This window comes from Xiphophorus hellerii, chromosome 4 (assembly GCF_003331165.1).
Source record: "Xiphophorus hellerii strain 12219 chromosome 4, Xiphophorus_hellerii-4.1, whole genome shotgun sequence".
In the NCBI taxonomy this organism is placed as follows: domain Eukaryota; kingdom Metazoa; phylum Chordata; class Actinopteri; order Cyprinodontiformes; family Poeciliidae; genus Xiphophorus; species Xiphophorus hellerii.
In genome coordinates, this window is record NC_045675.1 from 1715733 (window position 1) to 1732501 (window position 16769).

The 16769-nt window shown below is 40.4% G+C and overlaps 1 protein-coding gene across 1 annotated transcript; it reads right to left on the reverse strand.

Moving 5' to 3' along the window:
- Positions 1 to 15431: 15431 nt before the first annotated feature.
- On the reverse strand, positions 15432 to 16767 carry LOC116718628 (ankyrin repeat and BTB/POZ domain-containing protein 2-like). Its single transcript, XM_032560774.1, is given in 2 exon segments — positions 15432 to 15698; positions 15700 to 16767. Coding segments are annotated over 2 exon segments (684 nt in total). The 5' UTR covers positions 16236 to 16767; the 3' UTR covers positions 15432 to 15550.
- Between the last annotated feature and the right edge of the window lie 2 nt (positions 16768 to 16769).

Genomic DNA, 16769 nt, shown 5'->3' on the forward strand with positions numbered 1-16769 from the left:
GATACAAAACACACAGCCGTTGCAGCTGTCGCTCTTTCTGATGATTTAAAAGATCTATCATTAGATCAAGGTGAAATACTTTTTGTTGATGGTTCCTCAAAGAAAAATAAAGAAGTGACGGTTTACACCGATAGTCAGTATGCGTTTGCAACAGTACACACGTTTGCACAGTACTGGAAAAATAGGGGTGTGATAACTTCTACAGGAAAACCAGTAACTCATGCAGACCTATTAAGAGTTCAGCAGTCTGATGGCAAGCGGGAAAAAGCTGTTTCAGAACCTGGTGGACCTGCACCGGATGCTGCAGAACCTCTTTCCAGAGGGCAGCAGGGAGAACAGTCCATGGTGGGGGTGTGAGGGGTCACTGATGATGTTTCGGCCTCGGGACACGCATCCTGCATCGATGGTTGACCTGACACTTCGCCCTTTTGCCTGAGCTGGGTGTGGAAGGTTGTTGCCGAAGCAGTTTCTCCTTGTGTGCCTTCTTCTCACTCACATGAGAGTTACCGAACTTTTTTGCAAGCTCAACCAGGAAGTCCACCCGTCTCTCCTGCACCCCAATGCATGCCTGATAAATGTTTCCATGTTTGCCAGGTTTGCTGACCAGCTGTCACATAGTGATGGAACCTTGGTCACCCCCCGCAAGATTATGACTGAAATAAATGCCATTAGTTCTTGTGAACTAAATAGGTGAAGCAGTCACCTATTTATCCTCCACAGCACAAAAGGCTGCATGCAAATTTGCATGTGCAAAGTCTCCCAGATTCTTTTGCTTACACTTTTTGCATGATTTTTTTGAGGTGGATCAACACAATTAATTTGGTTAGTTTATTTCTAAACTGTCATTTTATACCCTCTTAGCTTTATTTCAAAGAGAAACATTACTCATTTCTTTTAGAAAAACCTTTGCATATTTTTTGAAACAGATTGTATGTTTTGCAAACTCTATGTACATTTGGCAAAATGACCTGGATAATGCAGCACAACATCATGGATCGGCTGCAAAAGGTCACATCTCTCCAAAAACACTTCATGTATGCTTCAAAACTAAACTGACTAGTTGTAGGTATCATAGATACCCACCCCCAACATGGACTATTCACATCCCTACCTTCTGGCCTGACGGTCAACGGCCACATTTACAATTCAAGAAGAATGCTAATTTGAGCCATCAGAGTCGTCAGTTTGGACTCAGGGCCTTTTGGCCCTGTTTCAGTAAGTCTGGGGAGAAGTCGAAAACCTAGTACTCCTAGTTTAAATGTATTTTCACTCATTTTAAAGAAACTAGATGCAAATATTTCATATTCCTTCACCATTTTAAAACGTTTCCAAGTTAGAAGGGAATAAAAATACACTTTATGGTCCCACAGTCGGAGAACTGAAGTGTAGCAGCAGCAAAGTTTCAGGTAATGAAAACATGTAAAGACGAAAGAGTAAAAATATACAAAAAAACCCCAAAAGAATAATATACTGTAGGGGCAAAATCACAACATAAAATACTGGGTGCATTAGAGGACAATCCAAGCAATGAAGTACAAGGAGTCACCTGTGCAAAGAAATTAAATTATACATCTAAATTATACATCTGAATATGTTTGAGGTTTAAACATGTTTTTCTGCTACTTTTCTCCATAATCCATGAAATTATTTATCTAACACTAAACTGATGTGCAACGGTTAAAACACAAAATGAGTTATTTCCAGGTAAAAAACATGAATTAGGGGAACAAAATTGTAAAATCTGTAAGATTAAACGAACAGGAATAAACAATATCATAAGAGCAATATTTAAAATATTGAAAGAAAATGTTGCTGTTTACAGCAGTTTTCTAAAAAGGAGTCAGAATCACAACCAAAGCTACAAGGAAAAAGTACAAACAGGGAGATTCTGCACAGTCCAATTTAATAAAAATATACATTTATTTCAAATTTATCTGTGAATGTTGGAATTTAGGCAGTTTGATTCCAATATCATGCAAAATAAACAGCAATATTACCCTGGTAGGAAGTAAAGTGTAGTAAAATGTACTTTTAAGAGACAGATTTGAAGTAATTCAGAGGAAACGCTCAGACATGCTGACCCTCCACACGGCTTCACATTTTCCTCCTCACGTTTTAGAAGCAAACCCGTCGGCTGTCATGGCTTCCTTTAGGTTGAAAATGCAAACATTTCATAAAAAAGAGAAATCTCACAAGGAAGCAGAAAACCTGAAAGGCAGCGCTGGACGTAATTTCCTGCAGGAGACGCAGGTTTTCTGAAAACCAGAGGAAAATGATGTAAACAATCCAAGGAAGGAGAATCATTCATCATTACTATAAAATAATCTCAAATCATCAAGGGAATTAAATAAAAGGTTTATAATCTACAGAAAACAACATTTCAAACACAGGAAATATTAAGGTCAGCTAAATGGACCTTACCAAGCTCCGCCCACAACCAACCCACCTGACCACAAGTCTCACAAACAAAGTTGTTTCTATGTAAACATGACAAGTTGTTTCTATGTAAACATGACAAGTTGTTTCTATGTAAACATGACAAGTTGTTTCTATGTAAACATGACAAGTTGTTTCTATGTAAACATGACTGATTAGTGAATCATTTCTACCGGATTTTCACAATATGTCAGCTACTAAATGGACAGAGGAACTAACAAGTTCATGTCATCAACTGGGAGGAGGTTACTGGTTTCTCAGTCACAAGCTGGTTGCAAACCTGAGGCCAGCAGGTGTCAGTCAGTTATGGTAGATCTGAACTTTGCCCTCAATATGAGAAGCTACAGACTGATAGGAGGAACCAAAGAGCTCTGTAAAGGTAAAGGCAAATCTTCCGAAGTTGGAATATAATTAATTTAATTTCACATAATTACCGCGGTAGAAGCCATTTGTTTGTTAAAATTTTATGAAATATATTTGTTCTGTTTGATGTTTGTTGTGAATGACGTAAACTCACAAACTAACGAGGTAATTAGTCCAACGGTTAGAAACTACAGCGGCTGTAATGAGCCACAGCAAAGGGAAACAAAGGTAAAATAACCTGAACAGGTGATCAACTCAAAACCACTCCTACCTTTTTACTCTCTCTCTCTCTTTGTAGTTTAAGCACATCTGTTACCGTGGCAACCGCCTGCGCCCCGCAAGACGAGCAAAGATTACGGTAAAAACAACATTCAGTTCGTTACGATATCAAGTTTCCAGGCTTGATATTTATTTATCGATTATTAATCAGCGCTTCCCTGAACACAGCGATGGTTGACTGACTAGCTGTACTTGGTGCTAACGTGGCTAACACGAGTAACAGTTTAGTCCAAAGCCTTTTCTGCTAAAATAAAATCTTTAGTGTATGTCAGATACAGACACGTTGCATATTGATCTGTTTAGCTAACGTCAGACTGTGTAGCAGGCAGGCTTCAAGGTGTAGAAGTTGTATCAGTTCTGCCTTTATGCTGCACTTAGCTAACGGGAAGCTAAGTGTGTTTGTGAGACGCCACGCACGTGACCAGGTAAAATGGGCATTAGCCAATGAAAAGCGGCCCTGTTATAAGGTCTATTGACCAACTTATCGGATGTATTGATGATTTCAATGATGACAAAATGTAATATTAGTTTCTGGTTCCTCAGTTGGTGACTATATGTTGTTTTTATGACTTAATTTTTGTTTTCAATTCAGTTCAAATGTAAAGATTTGAATGAATTGTACATTAATTGTACAATTTAATTGTACATTAAACATATTTTTGTGTTTTTATTATTTAAAGCCCTTTAATCTGCCATTTTGTTGATGAAATTTGCAAAACAAATAAACTTGATTGATTGATAGAATATTAAAGAGCAGCTTGTATTTAGATGTGAACATGCATGTAAATAGGAATCAAGTTGTATTCAATAAGCACATTTCTATGTTTACATCCAAATTTTAAAGATTTTTACAGTCATATGCTACAGTATATGCATTGGAAAATGGTCAAGTATTTAAAATAATCTCTCATATGCCAAACAGTCCATGTGACATTTTTGATGTTTGGATCAAAATTCAAGGTCAAAATCAAGATGCATCTTTGGTATTATTGTTCCATTTATTGCCACATTAATATACTTTCCTATAAAATATGATTTTTAAAAATCACTGGGACAGTCAGGTTATTTGTCATCCTCCCACATAAAGAATCGCTTGGTTTTGTTCGGCCTCCCCGTCTCGCTCTCTCTCAGCCGTATGTGTGGCAGGTGGATTTCCTGTCTTTGTAATTAGAACCAAATTAGGTTAAACTGCGTTTCTTCCCTCAGCATCGTGTTTTTGTATGAAAAGATGTTAAGACACAGACATAAAGTTTACAGCGCAGACACAGAGCCACTCTGGGCAACATGATTCTTTGTTCACAAAGATAAATCATTCTCACCGCTCACTCAACGCTCCTCTTCAAGCACAACTACATGTTATACCTGCAGTTCACATCGAGCTGCACAGCAGAGCAACGCAGTGGGGTTTCATCTTGACTCCTACCTTGATGCAGGAGGTCAGGGGGCTTATAATACCCTGGGGGAAACCCTGGATATATGTAAACACATCAGTGACTCCTGGATTCCTGGGCTTCTCACCCCGTCTCTAAGGGAGCCCAGAGACCCAACGGAGAAAACCCCTCCAGTATAACAAGGCAGCTCCCAGGAGGGGCACTCTCCAGTACCCCCTCCAAGGACTTAAAAAGGTGGGTAAACAGTCAGAACCCGACCCAAAGCCGTAGGTAGAGGGAGAGGCTATCCTTGTGTTCACCCCAACGTACAGGCACCAAGATGGAGGCAACAAGAAAGCCCACTCCTGCCCAGCGCCTCTCACAAGGGGCAACTCCAGGGTGGGAGAACATCCAACCCCTTTCAAGGAGACCGGCTCCAGAACCAGAGCCATGCACTGCAGTGAGTCCGACTATTTCTAGCCGGAACCCATGGGCTCTTTTTGGGCTGAGCCCGGCCGGGCTCCATGGGTTAAAGCCCGGCCACCAGGGGCTCCCCAACGTGCCCCGCCCCCAGGCCTGGCTCCAGGGTGGGACCTCATGTAGGGGCGGGTACAACCACTGTTTCCAACGGTCGTTTTCATCATAAGGGATCTTTGGGCTGCACTTGGTTCTGGTTCCTCACCTTGGACCTGTCTGCATTGGGTGGCCCAACCAGAGGCATGAAGCCCCGACAGCATAACTCCTAGGATCACTGGGACACTCAAACCCCCCCACCACGATAAGGTGGCAGCCCATGGAGGGGACGTGTAAATGTGTGTGTGTGTGTGTGTGTGTGTGTGTGTGTAAATATTAAGTAACCTATTAATTATGTAAGAAAGAGAGAAAATGAGAGAGAGGAAGAAAGTTGTTATTTAACACGAGGAAACGAGCACAATGTGGTGGGAAGCATATTCTGACTGTTGGTCCAGTTGTGAGGTGAAATGTATGTTTTAGTTTTTTTAGTCTTTTAGGCTCGAATAAAGTTTTTTAGGCCGTAATTTAACAGGTTGAACAGGAAATTAGGAGGAGAGAGAAGGGAAAGACATGCAGCAGATTCTCCAGGACTGGGAATTGAACCCAGGTTGACAAACAAAACCTAGAAGTAACATCAGAAATAAAACACTTTTTCTTTTAACCAGCTATAAAGCTGGTTAAAAAATAACTGGATTAGGCATTTCCTGCCCCTTTTTCTTCTCTTTTATACAAGCAGACAACACATAAGCTCAACAACACAAAAGCTTTATATTTATTACAAAATGTTCATCTAAGAATTGATTTCTTCCTGTGATGGAAATAATTTCTGATTAAGTTCTCTGTTTTCATACTTTCATAGATTGTTCTTCTTTTTACCTTTTCTACAGTTTTTCATGTTAAATTGCACTTTTTTGTTAAGTTTGTTAAACTACCTTGAATCTGTATTTCTAAATAAAGACTAACAGAAAGATCACAGTAACTTTTATTTATGATAAAACCTGTTTTTTCCTTATAACAAACAAACCAGATATAACAAGTTTGAGCTTCTTCAGGGTCCGGAGTATTAAATTATGATAACAATTATCATCTAATATTATGTACAGATTAACTCTAATCTTAATTTAACATCCTGGAACCTGAATAAATCCAAACCTGTTAAATCAGCTTTTTTATGTTTGGTATAAAAAGAAAAACAGGATTTATCAAAGAAAAAAGGTGAATGGACTGAACTTGTGTCGTGCCTTGCTAGTCATGTTGACCACTCAAAGCGCTTCACACTACAGTCACATTCACACACACACACATTTACACCCACATGCAGGTCGGGGGGCAACTTGCCGCTAAGTGCCCCGCCCCGGGGCACCTCAACATGTGGCTCAGGAAGCTGAAATCGAACTTACAACCTTCTGGTCACAAGACGACCACTCTACCACCGAGCCACAGTCGCCCTAAAAAAGCCACTGCATGATCCTTTTGCTAATCTTCTTTAAAATACAGATTTAAACAGAATAACGAGCTACAATTCAGTGCAATTTAATATAAAAAGTGAGTAGAAAAGGTAAACTAAAGGACAAACCATAAAAGCACAAGTACAGTGAAAATAAACAGAAATTATTACTATTAAAAGAAGAAATTTTAATTCTTAAATCAATACGTTGCTATAAATATTGAGCCTAGTTGCGGCACTGAGCCGTCTGCCACTAAACCAGCAAAGGGAAAAGGGCTAACGTTCGGCTAATTCAATTCATTTTACAGGTTTAACAATAATACTGGACATGGTTGGAGTTTCTTAAAGTGTTTTGGGGGCAATTTACAGTGACCAACTGACCTGACCTACATGTTTTAGGAGATGTGGGGGGAAACCGGAGCACCCGGAGAAAACCCACGCAAACACGGGGAGACCATGCAAACTCCACACAGATGGTCTCTGTGAAGACGCAGCGCTAACCGCTGCACCACCGTGCTGCCCACGTTTTTTCCAATCGGGTCGGGAAGGGATCTATTTTCTAGTTAGTCGATGGGGAAAAACTTCATGGTTTTTAAATTTCCTCTTGACGGAGCGTGGCATGGCGCCCCGTTCACAGACCTCTCACGTCTTTCTCCTCTAAATATCCAAATCAAGAACATTAAACATGTTCTTGATCGTCTTCAATCTTTTGGGTTTTTTTTGGCTTTTTCAATCGCAGAATGTTTTGGACTTTTTTCCAAATTGAAAATTTTGATTTTTTCTTTTGACCATCCTGCAGGGTTTTAGTATCTGGATTGTTTAAATCCTCCAGGATGGTTTCTCCAGCGATCTCAGTCTCTCCTGTGGATTCTGGATCCGTGGAACAACTTGATAAGGTTTTTCCTGAGAGTTCCTCCTCCGAAGAAACCTCTGGACTGAAGACTTTAACCGGGTTGACTTGGTTCTGTGAGTCTTTCTCCTCTTTGAAAACTGGGATGTGTTTTTGATGGAGATCTTCTTCCTCAGCTGTCAGAGTGTCGGGCAGCAGTACATCCTCTCTTTCTCTGTCCAAATCATTTATCGTACAACTCATCTCCTGCTGGTATTTTGCTGCTTCCTGTTTTAATGCAGTGACATCAGTTTCATACAGCCGGTTTAACTCCAGGTACAAACTCTTAATCTTCTCCAACTCAGCCTGGACACTCCTTTCCTTGTCTTGAAGGAACTTAATCTCAGTTGTTGTTTTATCTTGGAGGACGGCAAACTCAGCTCTCATATTGTCTAGACGCGCCATGTCCTCCTCTGATTTCTCCAGCTGAGCTTTTCTCTCCTGCTGGTATGTTTCAGCCTGCTGCTGGATATCCATAATGTCTCTTTCATATTTACATTTTAGCTCCTCGTAGAAGAAGTTAACCTGATCCAGTTCATTTATCAGCTGCTTCTCTCTCTTTTGCAGAACTGTGATTTCTCTGGACATGTTTTGGACGAGCTCCTCCTTCTCAGCTCTCAGGTTGTCTAAACGAGCCTTGTCCTCCTCTGATTTCTCCAGATGATCTTTTCGCTCCTGATTTATCTGCAGCTGAAGGTTTTCGACTTGTTGTTGCAGCTCACAATTGTTTCTTTCATGCATAACCTTCTCTTTCTTTTCTCTGTTTGAAAGAGCAGTTTCCTCCGGGTTTATCTTCTGCTGGTATTTTTCACGGTGCTTCTGTATATCCATAATGCTTCTTTCATATTTACACTTTAGCTCCTCGTAGAAGAAGTTAAACTGGTCCAGTTTTATCATCTGCTTCTCTCTCTTTTGCAGAACTGTGATTTCTCTGGACATTTTATGAAAGAGCTCCATCTTCTCAGCTCTCAGATTGTTAATAAGCTGCAGATTTTCCTTCGTTCTTTCCATGTTGGCGTCTTTCTCATCTGTTGCCTCCTGCCGACATCTTTCCAAGTCTTGTTTTAGTGAAGAAACTTCGCTTTCATATTTGCAGGTCAGTTCATTATATGAACGTTTGATCAGATTTAATTCGTCCTGCAAAAGTTTCTCGCCGTCTTGCAGGAATGAAATCTTTTGGGACATTTCTTTAAACATGTCGTCCTTCTCGGTTCTCAAGTTCTCCAGCAGTCGTTGTTCTTCACTCAGCCTCGCTTCATAAAGCTTCTGTGTCTCGGCCTCCTGCCTCAGCAGAGCATCGGCTGCTTCATACTCAGAGCGCAGTTCCTCGTAGGAAGTCTGGAGTTTGTCCAGATCTTCTTGGAGTCCCTGACTTTTCTTCCTCTCAGCCTGTATTTCAGCCACAAATGCTTCCTGGCTGAGGAGGTGGGCCACCTTTAACTCCTCCAAGTCTTGTTGCAAGTTCTTCTTCTTCATGTATTTCACGTTGTTGTGAACCTTGGAAGCAATGACCGCAGCGTTACGGACTTCTGGATCACTGAACTTCTCTAGTCTCTCAAGTTCCCTCTTTGCGTCTTTGGCCTGGTTGATAAACGTTTCTTTGAGAGCTTTTTGCTTTTTTAACTGGAGTTTGGTCTCTTCCAGCTCGGCCTCCAGGTGGGACAGTTTCTGGTTGTCTTCAAACCTCCCGGCTCTCTCCATTTCCAGAAGGTAACTCAGCCTGTGGATTTCCCCGTGTAAGGCATTCGGGTGTGCAGGAGGGAACCTGCCTTGGGGGTTTTGCTGGCCTCCCCTTCTCGCGTGGGGTCCCATCATCCCACTGTGGTATCTCGGCGTATAATGAGACATTTTCTCCTAAATACAATCAGTAAAATCCTCGATTGGTAAACTACCTGAAAGAGCTTTGCGTCTGAACTGGTCAGTGATATTGCAAGCAATGAAAAATATGCAGAATTGTGTTGCATACAATCCTACAGTTGATGACATCACAGACTGAATCGCCAGTGACATCACAGAATCTTCCTTTGCTGGTGGAGTGACATCATTCCACCACCAAATATCTTCCTCTTTATTCTTGTTTACATTCAAAATAGTCCAGGATTCAGTCGTTTTTAATCAAATATCAGGGCATCAAACTCATTTCCATTTTGGGCCAAAATCTGAATGTTCATAAAGTTCCTGTTGCGCCGGATCGTATTGATAAAAACCAATTCAACTGTTAAAAGTGTTCCTTAAAATAACATAATATTGAACATCTTTTCACACTAATCAGTCCATCCAGGATTGTTTTTGTGGTTTTCTGCCATCAACATCACAGATTTCGTGGCACTAATTTAGAAATATTCGTAAGGAATTTTTATGATATTTGCTCTAATATATGATGTTAAATGTGACCTTTTATTAATCGCTCTATCGGTCATGGACTATAACTTGACATCAGGTCAGGCTGAGACAGCGGTCACTTGAACCAAAATGTTTTTGGACAATTTTGAGAAAAACTTTTGATAAACTCAGAAAAATGTGGGGATTTGTTGATTTCTGTGTGAATTTTCCGGTTATTTGTGAAAAACTGGAGGGGCCTATTGCTGTAATTTGGAGTCTCGAGGGCCACATAGAAAGCTATGGCGGGCCAGATTTGGCCCTCGGGCCTTGAGTTTGACATTCTTGCCATATATGATAATCTGGAGAACTTTTTTCAATATCTATACTTTGGAAAGTTAATTTTGCTTGTTTAGTCAAACATTTATTTTCTTTTGTACAGAGGAAAAAGAGAGTGGGAAAGAAAATGTATAATAAATAGATGTAAACAACATGACAAAGTAAAAGATAAAAACTATAACTATTGATTTCTAAATCTTGTTGAAAGTTGAGTCGGATTGATTAAACCTCGTTTTTAATATCAGGCTTAAGACTCAAAAATTGTAAATGAGTAATAATTGTAATGTACTAGTATTGTTGTGGCTTGTTTATTCTTGCCATAGCAACTGCCTACCAAGATGGCTGTCAGTTAAAACAAAGAAAGTTGTAATCTATATTTTCAGTTTGTTTTTGTTAGCTTTTTAAAGGCACCATGTATTTCTTATTATAAATATTTTTTCTCCATTAATTCCCATTTTTACTTTTATCAGCAGAAATGTTTCAGTGTTTATTTGTTACCTGTGTTACCTCCTGAAAATGGCGTTAGCTACAGTTTATTAGCTCTAGCTAGCTTAGTGAACAAGCAGATCACCAGCTAATCATGTTAGCATGTTTCAGTAGATATCTTGTGTCTAACGGTTCATGGAAAGTTTGAGGAGTTTAGCTGAAACCAGACGTTTTGTGTTTTGAGAAACTCCTGCAACATTAGCCATGACTTATTATGTTTTGTTTATAGATTATAATCCACTATAATCTACCTGCTTCATCGGGCCAGCTAGGTGAAAAATATAACAAAGATATACAATTTCTGAGGTAAATATTAGTTTGTTCATGTCACAGAACAAAACTTAGTAATTACAGCATTTAAACCTGATTGAAGTCATTGGGTTTGTCTTTTTCTGCCAGGGTATGTAAACTTCTGAACTTCACACTTCGCTGGTAAAGAAGAAGCTTGTTCAGGTCGGAGGACCCAGGAAGCAATCGTCTTTCGAAAGGTGAGCTGCAGGAAAGCTGAGGAGGTTTTGGTACCTGAATAGGACGCCCCGCCCCCCGTCACGGTTGCTTAGAGACGGTTGCTATGCAGCCACGGTGAGCTGCTATCAACCCGCGTCTTTTAATAAAAACGGATTTACTATTTTGAATTATATATTTTGCGAAACTATTTCAACATTGTTATTTTATTACCGGTTTCCAAGATTTTTCATCAAATTTGACAAGATGTTCCAGGCTACTAGCGGAAACAAACGTCAGCGCTGAGCTCTCAAGCGTGTCTGACTCAATCTGAGCAAAATCTCAGCACAGCAGTTAAAGGGGCGGGACAATCAACCTTATTGGCTGATGTGAAATCAGACTGTGCCAGCTATTGGTTGTTTAATCCGTCACTAAAAGCAATCACTAAAGGCATATTTCACAGTTTTTAAAGATTTTTTAGCACTTTTTATCTATATTTATGAACATATTTATGAACATATTTTTAACTTTATTACTTTTTAACTCTTATTGTAGAATAAGACATGAAATCTATTTATACTTTTTAATCTTGTTGTAGAAGAAGACATTAAATCAACATCTATTAATTTTTTTTACATCGCCCCGCAAGGGCTCTTTTTGTGGGGGTAGTGTCCCTTTTTTTCAAAGTAGGCTGACAGGAAAGGGGGAAGACATGCGGTAAACGTCGACGGGTCCGGGAATCGAACCGCGACAGCCGCGTAGAGGCTACGTTTGCCTGAATATAGGTCGTGCTAACCCCTCCGCCACCACGGCACGCCCCTTTACTTGTGTTTTTAAGTAAAAACACAAGTTATGAGCAGTGGTGGGAAGTAACGAAGTACAAGTACTTCGTTACTGTACTTAAGTACAATTTTCATGTATCTGTACTTTACTTAAGTAGATTTAATAATGGGTACTTTCTACTTTTACTCCACTACATTTTACAGTAAGTATCTGTACTTTCTACTTCACTACATTTCTACAAAAGTGTCGCGTTACTCGTTACATCCAAGTCGCACTGCTCTCTTTTTGTCCGTTAAAATATGAAGTTCAGGGACTTTAAGGTGGCGCCGTAAAATCCAAGCAATAACGTGACTTAGTGTCTGTTGTCACCCATCGCCTCCCCCTTTACTAGCACGCGAGCTCCAGACATGCGCAGTGGTTTCCTCTGAGCGGGAGAAGATGTCTAACTAATCGATAATAGCTGCATAAATCATAAGATATGACGACATGTAAAACCAGCAGCGCTTCGCTTTCACAGACGGTGGGACTTTGTCCAACTTTTAGCGTCACTTGGAAGGAAAGCTTAAAGAAAGGTAAGATCTGTGGACGTGATGCTAGCAAAGCTAGCTGTACTGAGACACATGTTGCATCTGCGATGAAAAAAAGTTGTCACTCATGCGCTGAATTATTGTGTGGATTCAGGAACGATCCGATTCTTCTGGACGGATCTTTACTAAGGTTGATGGGACTGAAGCCTCACTGAGAGCTGTTCTTTGTTCTTGTATACACTGCAATAGCTATATAGCTATATATATATATATATATATATATATATATATATATATATATATATATATATATATATATACATATATATATATATATATATACACATATACATATATATATATATATATATATACATATATATATATATATACACACACACACACACATTTATTTAATTGCCGAATAAGTAAAAGTTGAACGTATGAACACAGAGCATGCTCATTGATTGATTTTGTCTCCTGTCATGGTGGCAAACATGCAGTGGGAGGGAGGATGAGAACAGTCATGGTGCTCCTTCTGCTTGTTGCGCCGTTGGACAGTGTTCATAGTGTTGTTGTAATGTTACAATTACAACTGTAATTGTAACATAGCAATTACAGTTAATTGCTATGTTTCATGGTTTAATGGTGCAGACAGTTGTGGTTTCTGACATGGGCAATATGGGCAACCGCCCAGGGCGTTATTTTTATAGGGATGGCAGGCGACCTCTGCGGATTGTAGCACAGCGATGAAAGCAAAACAGAATGAAATGAGTTGTAATTGATACTGGTTAAATATATTTCAGCTCTAAGTATTTATATCTAGGTGTTTTTATGGAAATGTGGATCTTTCAGATCAATCTGAGAACCAATTTTGATAGGTGCACTTCATTTTATTGTGTCATGTAGCGCAGGGCGCTGGTCTTGGTCTCGTGTTCAGTGGTCTTGACTACAACTCTGCTACGTGGCTCCTCGATTGCATGTCTTCCCCCCCACACCTTCGTTCCATCCCCTTTCAGTTGGATTTCTTTCTAAATAAATGTCACTAATGAAGTTCATGCTATGTTAGGATAGGAAATGAGATGTTTCCATCCCTGAAATTATGATGCATAGAATCACATATCTAAGTCTAAACTCTTACAGAGAATAAACACAATAAGAACATGTTTAATCTGTGACATTGTTTATTAAAATGGCACATTTATGATGTATTCAAATTAAATACTATCAGCACACTTAATGATATTAGCGATTAGGTTATGTATTCAGCAAGTACTTTTACTTTTAATACTTAAGTATTTTTAAAAGCCAGTACTTTTTTACTTTTACTTAAGTAAAATGTTAATGTGGTACTTTGACTTTTACTTGAGTACATTTTTGCCTGTGTATTTGTACTTTTACTTGAGTACATTTTTGCCTGTGTATTTGTACTTTTACTTAAGTACATTTTTTGAGTACTTTCTCCACCACTGGTTATGGGTTACATAATGATGTGGAAAAGTGTTTAATCAGAACCAAACAGCTTTCAGCTTCTATCCACCACAAATCTGAACAAACTTTGACAAAAACTGAAAAACAGCTGAAACAGTGAGTTAATTTAAATCTAGACTTAAAACTCACCTGTTTAGAGCTGCTTTTGATAAGCAGTAACTGACACATTAATCAACATGTTTGATATGTTTGCTTGATTATTTTGATGGTGGCAGTTGACAAAATGTTTGCTTGTTTCATAATTGATGACTGTATGATTTTATGATGTAAAACACGTTGAACTGCCTTGTCACTGAAATGTGAAACACAAATAAACTTGAACTTGAATAAATAAAAAAACTTGAATAACAAGAGGTGATTTGAATTCACATCAGTTTGTGTAAATGTCGAGTGATGAGTTGGAACAAAGCAAAAATGCAAATTACTTTCAGAAAAAAAAAAGAGTGAAGGTAGATCTTTATAATGTTTTTTTATTATTTAAAACCAAAAGAGGATTTTAAGCATTATTGGTGATTTTTGTCAAAGAAATAAAAAACTACAGCTTTATTATTGACAATATTCCTATATTAAAGGAAGCCGTTAAAATGCCGTTAGTACAGTGATCCAGCCATAATCGAGCCATTAGAGAGGAAACGTGTTTTTATTTCTGCACCGAGTCAAAACATCCAAAAAGCATCAAACTGAGCGTCTGACTCCAGCGAGGTTTGTTCCTCCAAATGACCCGTTTCCTGTCTGAGGGGGGGTTCATCATCCTCTCCCTGATCCACTGATACTTTGGGGTTCTTGTAGATCCGTCCGCTGATGAACGGATCTCTGGGACACCAGGAGGAGGAACATGAACGACTTTATCGCACATATGTGAACTACGAGCAGCAGAAAGTTTTTCAACTGTGAATTTTTACAGTGGCTGCTTAACAAAGCTGCAAGATTTTAATTGTGAGGCATCGTGGCTGGCAGAAATTGTCTCTAGTTTTCTGTGCTACAAAATACTACTATTTGATTTTATTTTTAATTTTATTGTAATCAAATGTTGCCTACAGTGGCTTGAGAAAGTATTCATACTCCTAAAAAATCCCCACTTTTTGTCAACCATGAGTTTTAACATCTTATTAGTGACACTGACTGACAAAGAAAATCCTTGTCCACTTTAGGTGGACATCCAGTATTTAGCTCTGCAGACAGTCGTAAAGATGCTGTTTGTTCTCCACTTGGGCAAAAGTAATTACTTACTTTGGGTTTTATTTATGGGTGTATGAGTAGCCAAGGCTGAAAACATATGTACACAACACAGTTTTCAGATTTTTGCTTGTAATTAAAGTTCTACTTCATGTTGGTTCAGACACATTAAACCATAATACAGTTCACTGAAGCTTGATTTACCAGGCAGTGGATGTGCAGCAGGTCCTTTAGTGTCTCTGGTGTTTGCTGAGGCGGGTAGAGTACAAAGAAATTATACTAACCAGCAGCACTACTTCAACATGTTTACTCATGTGAAAGTAAAAAGTAGTCATCCAAGCATAAAAATTACTCAAGCTCAAGCATAAAAATAGTTCATAATAAAACTACTCAATCAAAAGTATTAACTACAGAGTAGTAAAATATTCCTAAAAGTCTCTTTTTTGTCCACAAAAAGTTATTCAATGTAACTGAGTAACTGAGATGTAACTTACTACCTAACTGGGTGTTTAGGACTGTCAATAAAATAAAAACAAATATTAAGAATCATTTTTATTGGGTTTGCTGAACTCACCGTTGATGTTCTTCCCGCAGATCAGATGCTCGTAGAGCTGCAACAGTCCCCACCGCTCCACGGCTCCCTGCAGCAGCTCCGGGGTCACCGGGCCGCAGCTGACCCCGTCAGAGGTCAACAGGCCAGGTGCAGCGCCCGTCTCGCCACCTCTTCCGCCAAACTTTCCACGCACGCCGCTAGGCAGATTGCGGAGTACTCGTGGACGCGCACCGACACGCGTGTTTCCACCATCCACCGGAAGAAGCGGCCCACGGAGAGCAGTGTCCCCGGAGTTCATGCAGTGCAGAGAGACGGCTCTGACCGCGGAGGAGACGCTGCGCTCGGCCAAGCCCCAGCTGAGCACCAGCCGCACGGCGCTCTGCACCTCCAGGCGGGAGCACCGCCGGTGGAGCCCGCTCTGCCGCTGCGCCTCCCGGGACACCCTGAACACAGCCCTCCGGAGCAGGACGGACAGCCGGTGGACGGCCTCCGGGGCGAAGCAGTCCCCCCTGGAGACTTTCTGCACCACGTCCCGCAGCTCCCGCTCCGTCCACGGATACTCCTCCAGCTCAGGCAGGCAGGGACACTTGGACAGGGCGTCCGCCGCGTCCTCCGGCAGCGTGCTGCTCACCGAGTCCGAGCTGCCGTTCCTGCTGTACAGAGAGCCGGCCTGCTGCCACCACGAACACCGGCGAGGGCCGCTGGAGGGCGGCTGAGACTGACCAGACCTGCCGCAGGTGGACAGGCTGGCCTCGCCGGCTATATAACCCGAGTCTAAGCTCAGGTCCTCCAAGGTTTTCACCAGCACAGAGTTGGACATGTTGTCCTGAGATTCAGGGCTTTTCTGTTCACTTTACCCACAGCAGAGGAGGTTAAACCCGGTTTAAAGGGGAAAACTGACCAATAACACCCGAGTTTCAACATCACACCTGGGATCAGTGCTGCTTTACAGCGCCCCCGTGTGGCCAGAATGGACGAAATTAAATACAGTAACTCAATTAAATGTCAAAGCAATGAAATAATTAAATGCTAATTTTAAACGTATTAAAAGTCTTTAAATCATTAAAATGCAAACGTAGCTGATGCAAATAATAAATGTATTTGATTATTGGTTCCTGTGGCAGAACATGAATGATTGTCATGTTTTCAAAGAATCAGGAATGACGCTACAGGAGCAGAAACCTGCATCATTCCAACTCTGCACACGATGCTAGGGTATGTGCTCCACAACAGACACTTTCTCTGCCGTCAGAATTGGTTCCTTCTGTTTCCCCCTGAAGTGGAGCAACATCTACTCCCCTTTAATTTAAAATTACTCCCCTTTAATTTAAAATGAGGCAGGATCTTATCATTT